This window comes from Aristolochia californica, unplaced genomic scaffold, assembly GCF_029961685.1.
Source record: "Aristolochia californica isolate CCGP_79_NKW_82.1479 unplaced genomic scaffold, dmAriCali1.0.hap1 SCAF_1, whole genome shotgun sequence".
Classification (NCBI taxonomy): Eukaryota; Viridiplantae; Streptophyta; class Magnoliopsida; order Piperales; family Aristolochiaceae; genus Aristolochia; species Aristolochia californica.
This window is the reverse complement of record NW_027181770.1, coordinates 51,606,325-51,623,677: the sequence shown is the minus strand read 5'-3', so window position 1 is coordinate 51,623,677 and position 17,353 is coordinate 51,606,325. Positions and strand designations below refer to the sequence as shown.

The following is a 17,353-nucleotide window of genomic DNA, read 5'->3' as shown; positions in this document are numbered from 1 at the left end:
TCTCAGCTCAATTGCGCCTCATAGGACCCTAGCATCATGAAACTATATACCATATCTCTTTCTCATGCCTTATTTTAGTTACACACTTAGAATGAAAGTTTTAAAGATTTTTTTCTCAAATTAAATGGTTTTGCAGAATGTTCATATTTCTCAATAGCATCATCCAACAAATTTTAAAAATACTTTTCAGAAAGCTATTGGAAGCTTCCTCAAGTTGGGTTTATCAACATAAATTTTGACTATGTAGCTAGCAGTTTTTTTTTTTTTTTTGAAAAAATAAACGGTTGACAGCAGGTTGCCCATCGGCAAACCTAACCCAAGGCTCAAGACTGCCAGCATCACTTACATGTGCATACCGTATTACAGGATACAAACAGGTCGGTAGCGCGGAGCGCCAACAACTGTCGCAACTCCAGCCTATTCCAGCCGTTTTTTCTTCTTGTTGCCTCACGAAAATTCAGTAGGCCCAGTGGCGGTGGCCCACTATACCCTACACGTTTCTCACCTCCACGCAAAAAAGCGCTATAAGAAACGCCACCAGTCCGGCCAAACCTTTCCTGCATATTTTGCCGTTTCACTCTCACAGAAACTCTCGTCCTGAAACTTTCGTCCTAAAACAGAAAATCAACAGTATTTACTATCGCACTCGACGGACCCGCCAACCATATCTCGTCCAAATACATATCTATAATAAGACGCCGTTGAGGGTGTTTGCCAACGAGGGGCCTCCGTCTCGAGCCGGGATTTGGAGGATCGTCTTTGTGGATTTTTTATTACATTTTTGAAATTCTTTTATTATCTTGATTGTATGAAATCTTACGCGTTTGGATTTTGAGGAGATCGGCGTTTTTAACCCATCTGCACCCAACGTTCCTCGGCGACAGCAATTTTCGCCACTGCCGTCTATCATAAGGTCTGTATTACTTTTTACATCTCCTTTTCCTATCTCGTTTTTTCCCCCACTAAATCATATTATTATTCCCTCACATTAGGTTATCGATACTGTATTTCTTGCATTTTTTTTGGGTCAGAACTCCATAATTCTATTGTTTTCTCTTACGAGTTTGATCACTTCCAACGCTATCCTTATATCTAGTTGAAGTTCCGATTCACGAATTGATGAAATTGCGTGGAAGATATTTTCTTTGTAGGAATTCCTGCTTTAGTTACCATGGTGATAAACTCTTTCTACATAAATTCTTCCCCTTGCTTGTGATTTCCGAGCTACATTGCTTGGAGAGGTTTTGGAAACAAAGAACTGATCAACTTTGAGCAATTTTGGTCCTCAGATCTCTGTTTGGGTCCATTGACTGCTCTTTTCTTGTTCGGTTGCTACATGATCGCCCTTTTTTAACTGAGCTGGTTGCTATCTCATTTGTTTTATCACTAGACATTACCTCGTTTGTTTCCCATGTTGTATGATTAGTTGGTATTTGAACTGCAAAATGTTTGGACTGATGACATGGATTCATGTGGCCAGCCGCATCATGGTTGGGCAAGGCTTCGAAAAAGGAGATAAAGAAGTCAATTTAATTCCATAATTTCTCTACAACGACAAGAACTTTTTTTCTCCTACTTCATCTAAGAACATTGATAGGTAGATTTCATCTTTTTTCACTCATTATCCCTTTATGATCAGGTGGTTGCACAGGAAAAGACACTACGAGATTATAAAAACTAAGCAAGTGAGAAAATAGAACAAGATACAGAAAGTAGAAGAATAGTCATTTTGATCCATGGCGGATGCGTATTGCCGAGACTGCAAGAAGAGCACAGAAGTAGCATTTGACCACTCTGCAGGGGATACTGTGTGCACAGAATGTGGTTTGGTTTTAGAGGCCCATTCTATTGATGAGACTTCTGAGTGGAGGACCTTTGCTAATGAGTCAGGTGACAATGATCCTGTTCGTGTCGGTGGACCATCCAATCCTCTCTTAACTGATGGTGGTCTCTCTACTGTCATATCCAAGCCAAATGGAGCTCAGGGCGATTTTCTTTCATCCTCTCTTGGGCGTTGGCAGAACCGTGGGTCCAATCCTGACCGATCTCTGATTGTTGCATTTCGCAACATAGCCACAATGGCTGATAGGTTTGCTTTTTTATGTAGTTGTTTTGTTTTTCTATATTTTACTTGTATATCTCTCATGTATGTTTGGTCATATTGATCCCTTAATTTTATTCTTTAAATCGGGGTTCGGAAATATATTGACTACATTATTTGCTTTCCAGGTTGGGACTGGTTGCCACTATAAAGGTAAAATGCATCAACTGGTGTAATAAATATGCATTATAAGGCAACATTTGTTTCTCCAATTGTCATTTATGAAGAGAATAGTCATTCCTGGTCAGAGTTTTTCAGATGACTACTACTCTGAATACAACTTCTATTATCATGTTTGTTGCCATCAAGTTCTTTTGGACATTGCTTCTTCATTTGTTTCATGGCAAATAATCATATTATCAATATTATCAGAGTTTGTTCCGAATTATGTTGGGGTTGTCTATTTGAATAATCCTCTTTTCTCTTTTTTGTTTGCTTGCTTCATTATGAGGTTTACCTTCTTCAAGTGTTTTCCCACCTCTTGAAAGAGAAACAAGGACAAATTTCAGTTGTAAATTTTTGTTTTGGTTTGCTCAACTCCTGGTTGTGTTGAAATAGACTGTTCAATTGGAAGACTGGGATATTGAAATACTGGTTTTTGTTAATTCTTCTCATATTAAAATTCTCTTTTCTGTATCACTATGTCAGGTGGCTTGCACTGCCCTAGAAAAGGAATAAACTCTTTCTATTCCAAATCAATTTATAATGTATGCGTCCTTAGGATTTTCTTGGACATCATTATTGCGTCATCCATGTCCACTTGTTGAAGAAACATCTAATGACACAAGCTTAATATGCCAATCCATATCGTTTTTTATAGTGTTTGCAGCTGGTCATTTTCCAACTCTTAAGTTGACTATTCAAAGGATAGAGGTTGATTTAATGGACGATGTAATCTCTCAGTTATTTACAATGTCTTGTTTGAAATAAGTTGGATTATTCATTATTCTGACTTGTATACGGTGGGATTCTTCCTTCAACTAATAGTTGGTTTTCTTATATCTTTTAAAAATTCTCAATCTGATGGTGAAGTACTTTCTTTTTAATATATGAGGAATTTTAGTGTATACTTAGAATTTCAAACGCAGATGATTTGGATAAGTAGTTTATGATACTTTCCCCAGATTGTGGTTAATTGGGTTTGAGTGGGTTACATTTTGCACGTGATTTGGGATATTGTTGAAAAATACTTCTCTAATTCTGAATTGCATGCAAGTGGCTCTCGAATAGAACTTAGAGAAAGGTATACTTTCCAGTGGTTTCATTTATGTACGACAAATCGGTTGACTAGCTTGAGTCACCCCAAAGATGATAAATTCTTTCAAAAAGGTTTTGAAATACTTTTTTAATCAGAAGTATTCTAGTTATCAACCTTCAAAAATACCTGAACTTTTTTAAAAATTTGAAAATGTTTAAAAATATTTAAGACAAGTGGAATTATGCTTTGTCTTTTATCTGAGCATTTTAGTGATTTGTGGAATTGCTGCTCAGGATCGAGCAAATGAGATCTATAAAAAGGTGGAAGATCTGAAGTCCATCCGAGGGAGAAATCAGGATGCCATTTTGGCTGCTTGCATTTATATTGCTTGTAGGCAAGAGGACAAACCTCGCACTGTAAAGGGTACAGCTTAAGCCTAAATAAACATCTGGATGCTTTCTCATTTATTTTTCTGTATAATATAAGCTTCCCTGCTTGAACTTGTGACTTTTAAATAGAGATTTGCTCTGTTGCCAATGGAGCCACCAAAAAGGAAATTGGCCGGGCAAAAGAGTACATTGTGAAACAGTTGGAGCTAGAGATGGGTCAATCCATGGAGATGGGAACCATACATGCTGGTGATTTTCTGGTGAGTACTTGGGCTTTTTGTATCATTTTTTTTGTAATTAACATGCCATTTTGGAGGTTGCCTTTTACATTTTCTAATGGTTCCCTTGACCTGACTTTGCAGCGAAGATTTTGTTCCCATCTTGGTATGACAAATCAAGCAGTGAAGGCAGCCCAAGAAGCTGTTCAGAAGTCGGAAGAGCTTGATATAAGGTACCTCTCAGTGTCATTTAGTCAATTATGCATCATATTATTGGTTTTGATCATCATTTTTATGCAAAGTTTGAGAGAGATGCTCGTATTGCTTAGTTAAAGTTCTCCATTTATCATCTCTCCTGATTGAATAGTATTGAGCGAGTGAACAGGGTGCAAACATTTTGTTTTACTTTCTTTTGTTGTGGAAAAAACTAACATCATGACTGAAGATTACTTCTCTCCTGACGGGGTTCATTACCTCTATTCTGTTCTTTTAATTGCTTTAACTTTGTTTATCTTGCAGAAGGAGATGAATTCTTTTTTTTTTTCTTTTCACTTAGATTCTATACTAATTTCTGTATGAATATAAATTGCTTGATAAATTTTAAAGGTTTTTTGGTTTCACTTTATCTTTATGTAAACAATAAATATTGACTTTCCTTTTGCATAATGTTTACTATCAGCTATCATATACTTTATTAATTTCTCTTATAAAGAAAAATAAACACAGATGTTACTTTTACTATCTTATATCACATGCTACTTGGCAATGATTGTAATTCAATGATTTGGTTATAAAGAAAAATAAACTTAGATATTAACTTATATGATCTTCTCTCACATGCTACTTGCAATGATAGTAATTCAATGATTTGGTCTTCAAAATAAAACGAGCAGCATTTAATTATATAAGATTTTGGGCTAGGAAGGCTCTACCTTGCAGAGAAGACACGAACACTGGGTCGCATTACTGTTCCTTTTTATTTATTAATTTTTATTCTTTTTGAAGAAGATTATGCATGTTTATATTCTATTTAGAACTAGTAAATTATTTAATTATTAATTAATAAAAATGTTAATAAACATTTCATAGTGCATAATTATTTTGAAGATGGAAGTGTTTCTTCTAGATTTGATTGATTGATTTTTTTCTTGTCCTATGCTCAATACTGATACCTCCTTGTTTTTGTGATTTTTGAATGTCAAAATAGAAAAATAGCATTTTTATAAGTATATTTTAATTGATCGGCAATTTAGTAAATAGGGTAACTTTTTAAAGACAAATGAATTGCTGCAGCGAACCTTTTCTGGACTTCTGGTCTCTCTCTCTCTATCTCTATCTATAATATATATATTATAGATATCCTAAGCAAGTGGCATGAGCTTTTTGTGTGTATCGGCTGGATACATGTTATTAGTTTGATCTGCTGACTTGCACAGAGTAATGTCGGTAAATTAAATTTACCCCATCTTATAGTTACTAACTCAGATATCCTTGCTTTCTTAAGATTGGGAAGGAGCAACTTTCTTTTTGAATCTTAGGAACTAAAGAAATTTACCAATTTTACGAATACTGACTTCAATCTATGGTATTACTGTTATATACTTAGATTTTGTTTTATTTCTTTACTTTCTCCTTTTTCGTGACAAATTGTTTAATAAATTTTGCAGGAGGAGCCCTATATCCATAGCAGCAGCAGTTATTTACATGATTACCCAGTTATCAGAAGAAAAGAAACTACTTAGAGGTAGCAAATGAATCCCTTTTTTTACATGATTATTTATGTTATTAATTTCTTATTATTTAGTAGTAATGGTAGTCATTTCTCACATCCCATAAAGCACAACAAGAAAAGACCTTCTATGGACTAGGTTCACTATGGATGGCAAAAGGTGTTTCGAAGAGTTTTAGTAGTGATCTGATCATGACAACTAGTCTGTAACTGATGATGATGATAAGGCTTCTTATTTTGTTGTTATGATGTTGTTCTGCATTTTGTTTGATAACAGGATTAGCATTGTACTTTGTTTTCTAAATGTGGAGATTGACACTCACAATATGCTTGCATCATAAACTAGCAATAGGAAATGTGTTGAATGAGTCCTCGAGGTATCTGCTTACAGTTTAAGATGGGTTTTTTTTTTTTGTTTTTTTTGTTTTTGTTTTTTTGAAGTGTTAATGGTGTTGTTGCAGATATTTCACTAGCTACTGGAGTGGCTGAAGGGACCATAAGGAATTCATACAAGGACCTTTATCCTTATGCATCGAGGCTGATACCGACCTCTTATGCTAAAGAAGAGGACCTTAGAAATCTCTGTACTCCATAACACACAATGTACGTTTAATTTTTGAAAGAGATTTCAACATATGCATTCTGCACAGAACTAGTGGAAATATTTTCACCTCCAATGGGAGGCTCCAATCGTATTATAGCTGAGAAAAGACAAGCCGTTGGAAACCCATCTGACTGATCTTATTAAATTCTTGCTAATATTTCATTCTTCTCTTATTACCCATAGAAGGAATAGAAAAGACATTAATTAGTAATTGAACTTGAAAAATCGTTTTATGTATTTACAAGTCTATTCTTTAACTGTGGATTTGAATGAATTTCTCTTAGTGATCCGTTATGTGTGCTGTTAATCGCCTGCAATTGGCCTATTTGTGACTGGGTACCAAAAGATTTGACAGTGACCCAGTTATTGGTCTACTAGACCTGTGCTATATACGGGTTATCAAAATGGCTTGTAGTCACGAGTGGTGTGACCTTGTATGATTTTGTGTGATAGAAACTCGCTGGCTGATGGCACATAAGTTTAACGAACAATTTGTGGAGGCCTAGTCAAGTCCTTGGGGTAATATGGCACAAATGATTAAAAATGTATAGAAGGGGACCTGACCTCTCTTCTATTTCTACATAAAGAGGGTTGAGGAGCCTCTCCTACCTCTCCTTAATTTTGTCCTTTAATGGTTTTTTTATAGAAAACCTTGTTAAACCCTCCCTTTCTCATTCAAATTGATAGGCAAATTAGCAAAACCCAATCCTCCTCGACCCAAACCCGAACCCGACTCATTTCCGGTACCTCTCTCTCCTCAGTCCTCCCAAAACGGTACCGTTACAAGAAACTAGCAAAAATGATTAAGGGCAAAAGCGTCCTTTGATGCAGTCTGCAAAAACCTAGCTCTATAAAAACTCCCAGAAGCCTGATGGCTTTAATGTCCAACGATCTCCTCCAAAACCCTAATTTCTCACCCGTCTGCTCGAAGCCTCTGCCGCCATGCCGCCGAAATTCGACCCCTCTCAGGTCATCGATGTCTTCGTTCGTGTCACCGGCGGGGAAGTCGGCGCGGCGAGTTCTCTCGCTCCCAAAATTGGTCCTCTCGGTCTCTCCCCGAAAAAGATCGGAGAAGATATTGCCAAGGAGACCGCGAAAGACTGGAAGGGCCTCCGTGTCACCGTAAAGCTCACCGTTCAGAACCGTCAGGCCAAGGTTTCGGTTGTCCCCTCCGCCGCCGCTCTCGTCATCAAAGCTCTTAAGGAGCCGGAGCGAGACCGGAAGAAGACGAAGAACATTAAGCATTCGGGGAATATCTCGCTCGATGATGTCATTGAGATCGCTCGGATAATGAGCCCGAGATCGATGGCTAAGGATCTTCAGGGTACTATCAAGGAGATTCTCGGTACTTGCGTATCTGTTGGTTGTACCGTAGATGGGAAGGATCCTAAAGATCTGCAGCAGGAGATAACTGATAGGGAAGTGGAGGTTCCATCTGAGTAAGAAGAACGTGGACCATATCCCTGCTTGGTTCGCTTATTAGCTTGCTTTTCCTTTTCATTTTACTCTCTTTAGTTCATTGGATTTTTGTTTTTTAATACTCCCTTGATATCCCATCTCCATTGTAGAACGAAAGAGGAACATGGAATTTTGTTGAGATCTCTGGAGATGTATTCATAATTTTAGGGTTTTGATAATGTCACTCGTACAGTATGGATTTTCCATTTCCGAATAGTATGGTTTGGTCAAGTCCAGTCTTTTATGAAATGTTCCATTTCATTCAAGGACGCGGCTTCTAACTTTGGGAAGATCATTCGACCAAGACTAATTTACTTACCTATATGTTTTCCCAATCTTTTAACCTCTTGCTCCTGATTAGGGTGTTCTGTATAAAACTGGTGTAGCCGGAATCCGTACACATGCCAATATTTGTACTGGATTTAATTTTCCAATCAAATCGTTACTCCATTATTATCATTGTCATCTTTTAATCAGGTGTTATACTTGATCAGCGATTCAGCATGACTCCTTTCAAGGTGGAGTCTAAATGTGAATACATTCATCTATCTTCATTTTATCAAATTGCAGTCAACTGATTCCTATTAGAGTTCTTTGGCACTTCTACTAAATACCCAAAACTTCCTGGAATTTAACTGTGTCGGCACTTTCTTCCCTTCCCCCCCAAAAAAAGAGATTAAAACCCATTTCAGCTTTGGCAAAGCATGAAAGTCTCTTCCTTTACAGAAACACTGAAATGAAAAATTGTTCTTTATTTCATAATGATGGTTGTGTCAAACTTTTGTAGAACATAATTCTCTTAGAATCTATACTTCATTTTTAGCTTAAGCGACTGTTTCTGTTTGTGTTGAAGCTCATATTTTTCAAATTGCTGGTGGACAGGCAAATCACAAAGGTTTTGTATCTTGTTGTCAAAATGAGCCCTGCTTTGTTAAATTTTGGTTCTTGGAACATTTTTTTCAGTCATCGTTAATTGAGAAGTACAGTTCGCAGTGGAGTGTTATGTATGACCATGATTGGTTGTATTTCTATTTCAGTGCTTGGTATCCTGACATGGTTTTCTTCCATCTGTTTAAAGATTATTGAAAGTCCCTCAAAGACCAATATGACTTAGTAAACATTTAACCCAAACAAAATTTGTTTCATACTCTTCTAAAATAAGAAAATAAAAATTATTGTACTCATATCAAACTAGTAAACTCAAATCATCATTTCCATCCATGGAATTCAATCATATTCATATCAAACATTTATTGTAGGCCAATTGGAGAAGAACACCACCATTGTAAATGTTGGATTGGGTTAGGATAGTAATTTGTTTTTGGTCAATTTTGGTTCATTTAAGGGTTCATTAAGTCATTATAGGTGTTTCTCCTTGTGGTAGTTTATTAAGGTTAATTAGTGGTGAGGAAGTGTGTTTCTTCCTCCTTGCTTGTCATGAGTTGAGTCATCTCTTTCCAAGAGATTGTCTCACCTTTGTATGCTTAACCTAATTAATCTGCTTAGTCATGTAAATGGCCATAAAGGAAGAGATTCGAAAATTTACCCCATTTGTTAACAATGTCCTAAACACCAGCCTGATCCTCAAACCAAAATAGTAGCTCAGACTTCTATTAAAACCTATTCACAAACCCTTTTCACTTATCCTATGAAAGCCTGGACACCCCTTTACTAAAGCAAAACTTAAATTCATATTGGGGACGACAATGGTTAGAAGAAAAATTACTTACTCACTTTCCCACTTTTTTGTGTATTCATCGTTTAGCAACAATGCAAAAGAGAGGATAAAGAAAGCTGCAACAGGCTTGCTTTATTGTTTCACCTTAACTATAAGCAATTAAACTAAAAAATAGGATACATGACTTTGCTTCAACACAAACCAGACTTTTCTCCTAACAATGGCCTGCTTTTCTTGTACTATTTATGCCAAGACCACCTAGCTTGTGACACCCTTAATAAAGACTATAGAAAGAGATCAGATGGTAGTGTGTACCCAAAAAGAAACACCTTTTCAAATATTGTTAAATACTGCAAAGATGTCTCCATGGATGTAGCCGTTATCCACAAACGAAGAAATAACTTCTTTGCACTTGTTGAAAAGAGTGCTTATTAACGAAACTGTGACAATACAGATGAAGAATAAAGCTAGTGAACAAACAATAATAGATTAAAGTTCTAAACAAACAAAGAAGTTAAACAAAAATTCATATAACCATAACTAAACATAGTTGTTTTGAAAAAGTCAAGCATGATTTGTTTCATTCGGAAGGTCTTCCATTTTTCGATTACAATTTCAACAAAAGAAAAAAAAACTAAGTAACAGAGTTTTAACCATCATTCTGTTAAAAGAGAATTAGGTGATTGAGCGTGATGTTTCATTAAGGTAGTCCAAAAAAAAAAAAAAAAAAAAAAAGTGATGCTCTTCATAAAGAAGTGATATGTAGAACTCTCTCCATTTAAATTTTCAAAAGAAAATAATGGCTCTAGGTATGTCGTGGGCATGCACACTAAAAGAATTTACATAAATGACTTAAGCACATGGATTAGTTTCGTTTAGACTCGTAAATCTATAATTGGATTGTTAGAAAATACTTCAGGGGTATTTTGGTCATTTTACCCTCGAGGTATTTTTGTCATTTTACCATCCAAGGGTATTTTACCACTTTAATGGTTAATTTGATTTATGTAATCTTGTTCTGGATGTTAAATTATTTAAGTGGTTAAATTTTCATGTACATAACATGTGTAGTTAGGGAGGTATAAGGATTTTAAAATTTATTAAGTGTATAGGGGCATTTTTATAATTTGCAACAAAACAGACGTATGGGAATTCGTGCATAGTTCCCAAGGACACCATTCAAGCTCTTCAAAAAGTTCTTTTTCTCTTTTGTCCTTTTTCTCTCAATTTTCTCCTCTTCCTTCACCCAAATCTTGATTTTTACATGGTATCAGAGAAGTAGATCGTGATGGGAGCATTCTATTGTAAATTCTTGCCATTTTTTAAGAGGACAACCTTTTGGAAGGAGAAAAACTATAGGTTTTTAATTATGGATCATCAAAGTTAAATTTTGTTCTCCTTTTCTTTGCCATATATTAGGGTTACTTGTCTTTATAAATTATTGAAGGATTCACTACACTTTGATTGCCCTAATTGGGTTCCTAATTGGATTTTTTGTGATTTGCATCACCCTACCCAATGTTGGATGCCTACATCATCACTTGAGTAATGATGTCAGCCTTAATTGTTACTATTGCATGGTATTGGTTGAAATAGTTGTGAATCATTGGTTAATGTATTGTTGAAGTTGGCATATTCTATATTTGTGTCCTAACCCTAATTTTGTAAGTGAGACTCACCTTGGTGATAAATTTGAAAATTGTCTGGAAGCTTAAATTGGTTATTGTGTGATCATATATTGATATTATAGCTAAGATAGGAGAAATTTGTACCCCGACTAGAGGATTCTGGGTTTGATGGAAAGGATAACAAAATGATTACTTTAGAAAAGTTGATGGGGTTTAATTATCTTAATTGGGCTAAGTCTTGTTAAAATGTATCAAGGGCAGAAAGAAGTTGAAGTTTATCCGAGATGATCCCCCAGTGCCTCCAAATGATTATTGGAAGGTAGAAGACAGTTAAGTTATGACTTGGATTGTCAATAATATTGATTCTACTCTTAGAAATCAAGTGATGAATTATATGACAACAAATACTATGTGGTTGTCTATAGAATATTTATATGCATAGGAGAGTAGTGATCTCTCTCAAGTTTATGAGCTGTATACAAACTTTTTTGGGTTGAAAAGAGGAAATCGAACTCTTACAAAATATTATAGTACAATTTTTGGCATATGCCAGGGGATCAATGCATATCATCCGTTTACTATGGGTGAGAATGAGTTGAGAAATAGCAAAATTAGCTACTTGTTGCAAAATTTTTGGATAGGTTAGATACTGAATTTGATGCTATTAAAGCCCATATGTTAGCTTTAGATGAAATTCAGATGAATTTGAATAGGTTTGAATCAAGCTCTGTCTTTTTGTTAAACTGGTTGCAAGTTTCTAAGTTAATGGAACTTGTTTTGCCTATTGTATGAGTTTTCTTCTCTTTATCCAGAATGTAGCTAATGCCAACTCTCAATTTCGTGGCTATCACAACTCGATGGTTAACCAATTTCTGATGATCAGTTGGAGTTATAGTCAGATAAGTCTTAGTATATACAGGTTTGTATCTCTTTCAGCATTCAGTGGTTCCAAGCAATCCTATGTGTGCATTCTTATTCCAGCAATCACCCCAACAGTAATCGTGATTGAAAACAGGCTGAAATGTGTAATTCATAGATGGCAGTATAAGATGGTTAATACAATATAGAGATACATTAGAGATTGAACCCGACACAGAGAGAATGTGTAGGACTATCTCTATTTAAATTATCAGAAGAAAATAATGGTTGCAGGTATTTCAAAGTCGGTGGGCATGCATAGTAAAGGTATTTACATAAATGACAAGAGCACATGGTTGTTAGAAAATACATCTTGGGCTATTTTGGTCATTTTACCATTTCAGTGGTTAATTTCCTTTATGTTATCTTGTTTTGCTTGAAAAATTACATCAATGGTTAAATTTTCATATATATATATATAGAATGTGTAATTTGCAAGATATAAGGAGATTAAGGGTATAAGGGTATTTTTGTATTTTGTAACTCAAAACACCTATTTAAGGACTCTAGGAATCACTGAACAGTTCCCAAGGATGCCATTTAGGCTATTTAGAAAGCTCTTCTTCTCTTTTGTCATTTTTCTTTCAATTTTCTCCTCTTCCTTCACCCAAATATCGATTTAACAAGCCATCTGGCTATCTACCTTTGCCATGTGTGCATATATATATATATATATATATGTATATATACATATACACTAGTGATTTAAAACACACCTTCGTTGGTTGCCCATCCTTACTCTTCATTGTAGTTGAGGCACATAGTTTCCAAACTTTGGTCCTTAGTATACCCATCCTTATGACCTAGGTCAATTTCTTATCCCTTGATCAATGTCCAAAAAGATGTCCTAATTCCCTGCTGGCGTCCTAAGAAATCCACATCATCTTCTCAGTGCTCTGATAAGGTCCACATAACCCTCTTCTGGTTTTCCAGTTGAGGTCTAGACTCCCCACTACAATTGGGACACACATGAGTATTTTACTTTGCACATACACCCATGTATTTAAGGGTCCACATAATTATCCATTCAAATGAATCCACAATTTCACATTTCTAAATGAGGCTAGGTGACCCAAGAGTTCTTACCAAATCCCTTATCAATTCTTACTTCCATATCTAAAGATCCTTCTATATACCATTTAACACACACTTACAATCAGCCCCCCCACCCCAACTCCCAAATAATGAGATACATTCCATGTCATGTAACCTAGAGATATTTATAATGAAATAAATGAACTACATTCCACATAATTATACCTTTAATTTCATACATGACCTATAGAGGTGGTAGAATGAGCAACCTTTGTACCCACATAGATTCAGTAAAGATTGACCATAGCACAAACACATTTCTTTAACCTACAAAAAGTTCTAAAACAAGCAAAAATTTCCATATGGCACCACAAGCCAATCTATCCATTGAGGTTTTTAAGATCATCTCAGCACATTTACTAACCATTGCACTGAAATTCCACTATTTTCCTGCTTTAAAATGTAACATGGGCATTTCAGAAAGTTTGGTAACATGGGCAAAATGTAAATACAAATGCAGATCCTAAGAGGACTTCCTTGGGGTAATTTCTTCTAGAAAGAATTTCATTCAATCATGTTCATAGATTGGAATACTTGATAGAAATGGGATGTTTTGGTCTCCAAGTAGTTAATATGGTTGAAGCATTTTGGAAAGCTTTGGTAAAATGGGCAAAGTGTGGATACAAATGCGAATCCTAAGAGGACTCTTTCTTTTCAGAGGTTACTCTGCATCCCATTTAAGCTAATTTGGAGAAGTAGCTAAAAAATCATTAACAGCATAAATATAAAGTTGAATTAATCATTATTTACTGATTTATGATCGATATGACTTCTATAATAAAATGTGCTATAAAATAACAACAATAATAGACATTATTAATCAATCGTTTTTAGCAATAATAACTGATAATACAATTATTTTTTAACTATTGCTTTTTTTTTATATTTTTTAATTTATATTTCTGAACTAGTTCTTCGGGTGTTATTTATTCGTGAAAAGGACGATCAATGGGATTCAAATGAGTACACTATTAGTATTTCCGATTACTGCCATTGCCGTCTGCCAGGGAATCTCCCAAACTCCTTGGTTTCATCACTCTCCAATGCTAGTTTCGGTAACCATTATCACTTGAGTCTGGCTTGCTAATCTTTATCAATCTTAAAGACGATTTCCCTTTACACATTGGCGAGGCTCGTATTAAGTTCAGTCAATGGACTTCTCTCCGTTTCTTTTCTCTTCTTTGCTTTTTTCTTGCTTCCTTTGCTCATGGGTCTCTCAGAGTTCGCCTTTGGACGCGAAAACTCTGGGGGGTGAGCTCTTGCAATCAGCCAGAGAATCCCATTTCTTCGATTGGATGAAATCAATTCGGAGAAGGATTCACGAGTACCCAGAACTTGGTTTTGAGGAATATAACACGAGTGAGTTTATTAGATCGGAGCTCGACTCCCTGGGGATCGAATACAAGTGGCCGTATGCCAAAACGGGGATTGTGGCGACTATTGGATCCGGTGAGCAGCCTTGGTTCGCTCTGAGGGCGGACATGGATGCCCTTGCTTTGCATGTAAGCTGGTCTTTTTTGCTTCTCTTCTCGTTTTATCCGGCTATCTTCTCTATGGTATCCTGTGAAATCACCTTGTTTTGTTTATAACATGAATGCTATAACATGAATTTGAAGCAAAGGGATTATTGAAGCATTTTCTCTATTGGCATCTCCGAGTACACAGTTGGCAAAAACGCTTCGGCGATTAAAAATTTGACGAGCTTGTTAACCTTTCACATTTAGAAGGATGCATGTTTCAGGGGATTTATATATCCGGTATATGTATCAAGAACATGAAAATGAAATATGGTCATTCTTTTTTTAAATTTAGAGAACCGTTTTTGCTGGTATCCTCTTCCTTTCGAAGAGTCTAATTTTGTTCAAATATTTATTTTCCATGAAGGAGCTGGTAGATTGGGAGCATAAAAGCAAGAACAACGGTAAGATGCATGCTTGTGGTCATGATGTACATGTCACTATGCTACTTGGTGCTGCTAGGTTGCTCCAAAGTCGAAAGACCTATTTGAAGGTAATCAGATATGACAGATACTTGTGCTGTATCTCGGGGTCATTCATAGATTGGGGTATTCAGCTTAATTTACATCTGCTAATCTTACTAGCTAGGTTGTAATTTCTTTTCTTCATTTTCACTGTAAAGGGCACAGTGAAGCTTGTCTTCCAACCGGCAGAGGAGGGTAAGGCTGGTGCTTACCATATGTTGCAAGAGGGAGCTCTTGAAAAGGTGAAGGCAATTTTTGGGGTACATGTGGATCCCAACACTCTTACAGGAATGATTGCTTCAAGGCCTGGGCCCTTTCTAGCTGCATCAGGACGTTTTCTTGCCACAATTCAAGGAACCGGTGGTCACGCAGCAAGTCCACACAAGGCAGTGGATTCAGTTCTTGCAGCATCCTTTGCGATTCAGGCCCTTCAGCAGCTTGTTTCAAGGGAATCAGATCCTCTAGAGAGTGCTGTAAGCTTCTCCCTTTGTACACTTCTACATTGACTTGGAAAGTATGTCTGCAGAAAGCCCTTCAGATAGAAAAGTGCAAGTTGGTTTGATGAGGTTACAGGCAGATGCAGCCATCTATTGGGAACTTTCCCCTTTACTTTTCTGGTGAGTGATCTTTTTTTTTTTTTAACTCACTGTAGGTGGTCTCCTTTGGGTTGATAAAGGCTGGTGAAGCACTAAATGTAATCCCAGAAACTGTGCAGTTTGGAGGGACATTCAGGAGCATGACAAATGAAGGATTCTCGTATCTTGCCAAAAGGATCGAAGAGGTGATACATTCTACCTGTGTTGGATAGTTTGGTTACTTTTTAAATATATTCTTTTTAGTCCTGGGTTTATACTCAAAGGGGAATGACTTTTCGACTGGAAAGTCTTTGTGCAAGCAATTCCAGATTGTCATACCAATTGTGAAGTGTTCAACCACAGAGTAATCTTAGAGCAAAATCTTTTCAATGGCAATATCATAGTGGATTTTAAATGAGGAATCAATATAAGAGTTTTTCTATCTTTTCTTTTCTAGCCATTTCGTTTCTCTTAATATGTTAGGAAGTATTTACACTTGACGGTTTAAAATTTGGTGAGATGCCGTATCAATGATGCTATATACCTATCGATTCTGGTCTGTTTATCAAAATTAACCAGTTGATATAATAGGAAAAGGAACTCTTACTAGTTAACCTAGTGCCCCTTTTTAAAACAGAACACAGTTCTCAGTTACTACACCCCAAATGCAGACTGTAATCTGTGCTTGTTTGATCTTACCGATATCTACCTCTGCAGATAATAGAGGCGCAAGCCCTGGTGCACCGTTGTTCTGCCTCGGTGGACTTCATGGAAGGAGAACTAAGACCCTATCCGGCAACTGTGAATGACGAAGCAATGTATGAGCATGTGAAAAAGGTTGGGGAAGCCCTACTTGGAGAGGATAAAGTTCAATTATGCCCAATGTGCATGGGAGCTGAGGATTTCAGCTTTTACTTGCAGCAAATACCTGGTTGTGATTTCAATGTTGGAATAAGAAACGAGAGTCTAGGGTCTACTAAAGAATTGCACTCTCCTCACTTCTTTGTTGATGAGAATGTTCTTCCTGTTGGAGCAGCCTTGCATGCTGCTGTTGCATTAACTTACTTGGATACCAATGAATTCTAGAATTTCTTATAATCGCATGCCACAGTTTAAGCTCTTCCAGTCCTCTCTGTTTTTTATGCGTGTAGTTTTCTGATAAATACTGTGAAATTTTGAGAAAAATAGGTTTGAGAGAGATAGGTTTTCTTATAGTTACTATTGAATAACCAAATCATTATCTGACTATATTCTGATTCCCAATCATCTGTAAAGGGATAGGAGGACCATCTCCGATTTGGACCAACTCAAATAGTTTTGTCCATTCAGTCTCACAAATGTAATCAAAATTGTATTTTTTTTCCCCTAAACTTCTAGAATCCCTTTTGGAAGTAATAATTTTTCCGGAATCAGCCATTAAACACCAACAACAGTCACCATAATGACAAAAGCACTTCAAGATTAAAGGATACCAGTGCCAGGTATATGGAACCCACTTTAAATAAATTAGGGTTAGGCAGAAGATGACATGCGCTAACCAAACAGGGATATATGACTGAAATGTAGTTTAATCAAGCCAAGAGAACACCAAATTAGAGCTGATGTCACCTGCATGTACTGTAACAAATTAATAATCTAAGACACAACTATTGGCTTTAAAGTGATGCATAACAAAGGGAATGCATCACAAAACATAGAAATTTTGGTAATTTAGACCTATGTTAGACAAAACTGTACCTCACCAAGCATAGTCCAAGCCCACCGGATTAATGTAGTGTATA

The 17,353-nt window shown here is 36.3% G+C and overlaps 3 protein-coding genes across 4 annotated transcripts; all 3 read left to right on the top strand.

Moving 5' to 3' along the window:
* The first annotated feature begins 581 nt into the window (after positions 1 to 581).
* Positions 582 to 6,365, top strand: LOC137950268 (transcription initiation factor IIB-like). 2 transcript variants are annotated; one of them, XR_011111931.1, is made up of 9 exons: positions 582 to 913; positions 1,640 to 2,089; positions 2,230 to 2,254; positions 3,593 to 3,722; positions 3,818 to 3,948; positions 4,051 to 4,139; positions 5,574 to 5,650; positions 5,913 to 6,012; positions 6,097 to 6,182. XR_011111931.1 is itself a non-coding variant. In XM_068796659.1 (8 exons), exons 2-8 carry the CDS (start codon positions 1,737 to 1,739, stop codon positions 6,228 to 6,230), a joined length of 939 nt encoding a protein of 312 aa, XP_068652760.1. In that variant the 5' UTR covers positions 582 to 913; positions 1,640 to 1,736; the 3' UTR covers positions 6,231 to 6,365. The 2 variants fall into 2 exon arrangements, 1 of the variants encoding a protein (XP_068652760.1); XM_068796659.1 differs by lacking the exon at positions 5,913 to 6,012 and having other exon boundaries at positions 6,097 to 6,365.
* Positions 6,366 to 7,130: 765 nt separating this feature from the next.
* On the top strand, positions 7,131 to 7,881 carry LOC137950278 (large ribosomal subunit protein uL11-like). Its single transcript, XM_068796671.1, has one exon. It carries the CDS (start codon positions 7,182 to 7,184, stop codon positions 7,680 to 7,682), a length of 501 nt encoding a protein of 166 aa, XP_068652772.1. The 5' UTR covers positions 7,131 to 7,181; the 3' UTR covers positions 7,683 to 7,881.
* Positions 7,882 to 14,101: 6,220 nt separating this feature from the next.
* LOC137950260 (IAA-amino acid hydrolase ILR1-like 3) lies at positions 14,102 to 16,683 on the top strand. The gene is made up of 5 exons (XM_068796648.1): positions 14,102 to 14,518; positions 14,901 to 15,026; positions 15,156 to 15,470; positions 15,650 to 15,778; positions 16,290 to 16,683. Exons 1-5 carry the CDS (start codon positions 14,168 to 14,170, stop codon positions 16,656 to 16,658), a joined length of 1,290 nt encoding a protein of 429 aa, XP_068652749.1. The 5' UTR covers positions 14,102 to 14,167; the 3' UTR covers positions 16,659 to 16,683.
* Positions 16,684 to 17,353: the final 670 nt, after the last annotated feature.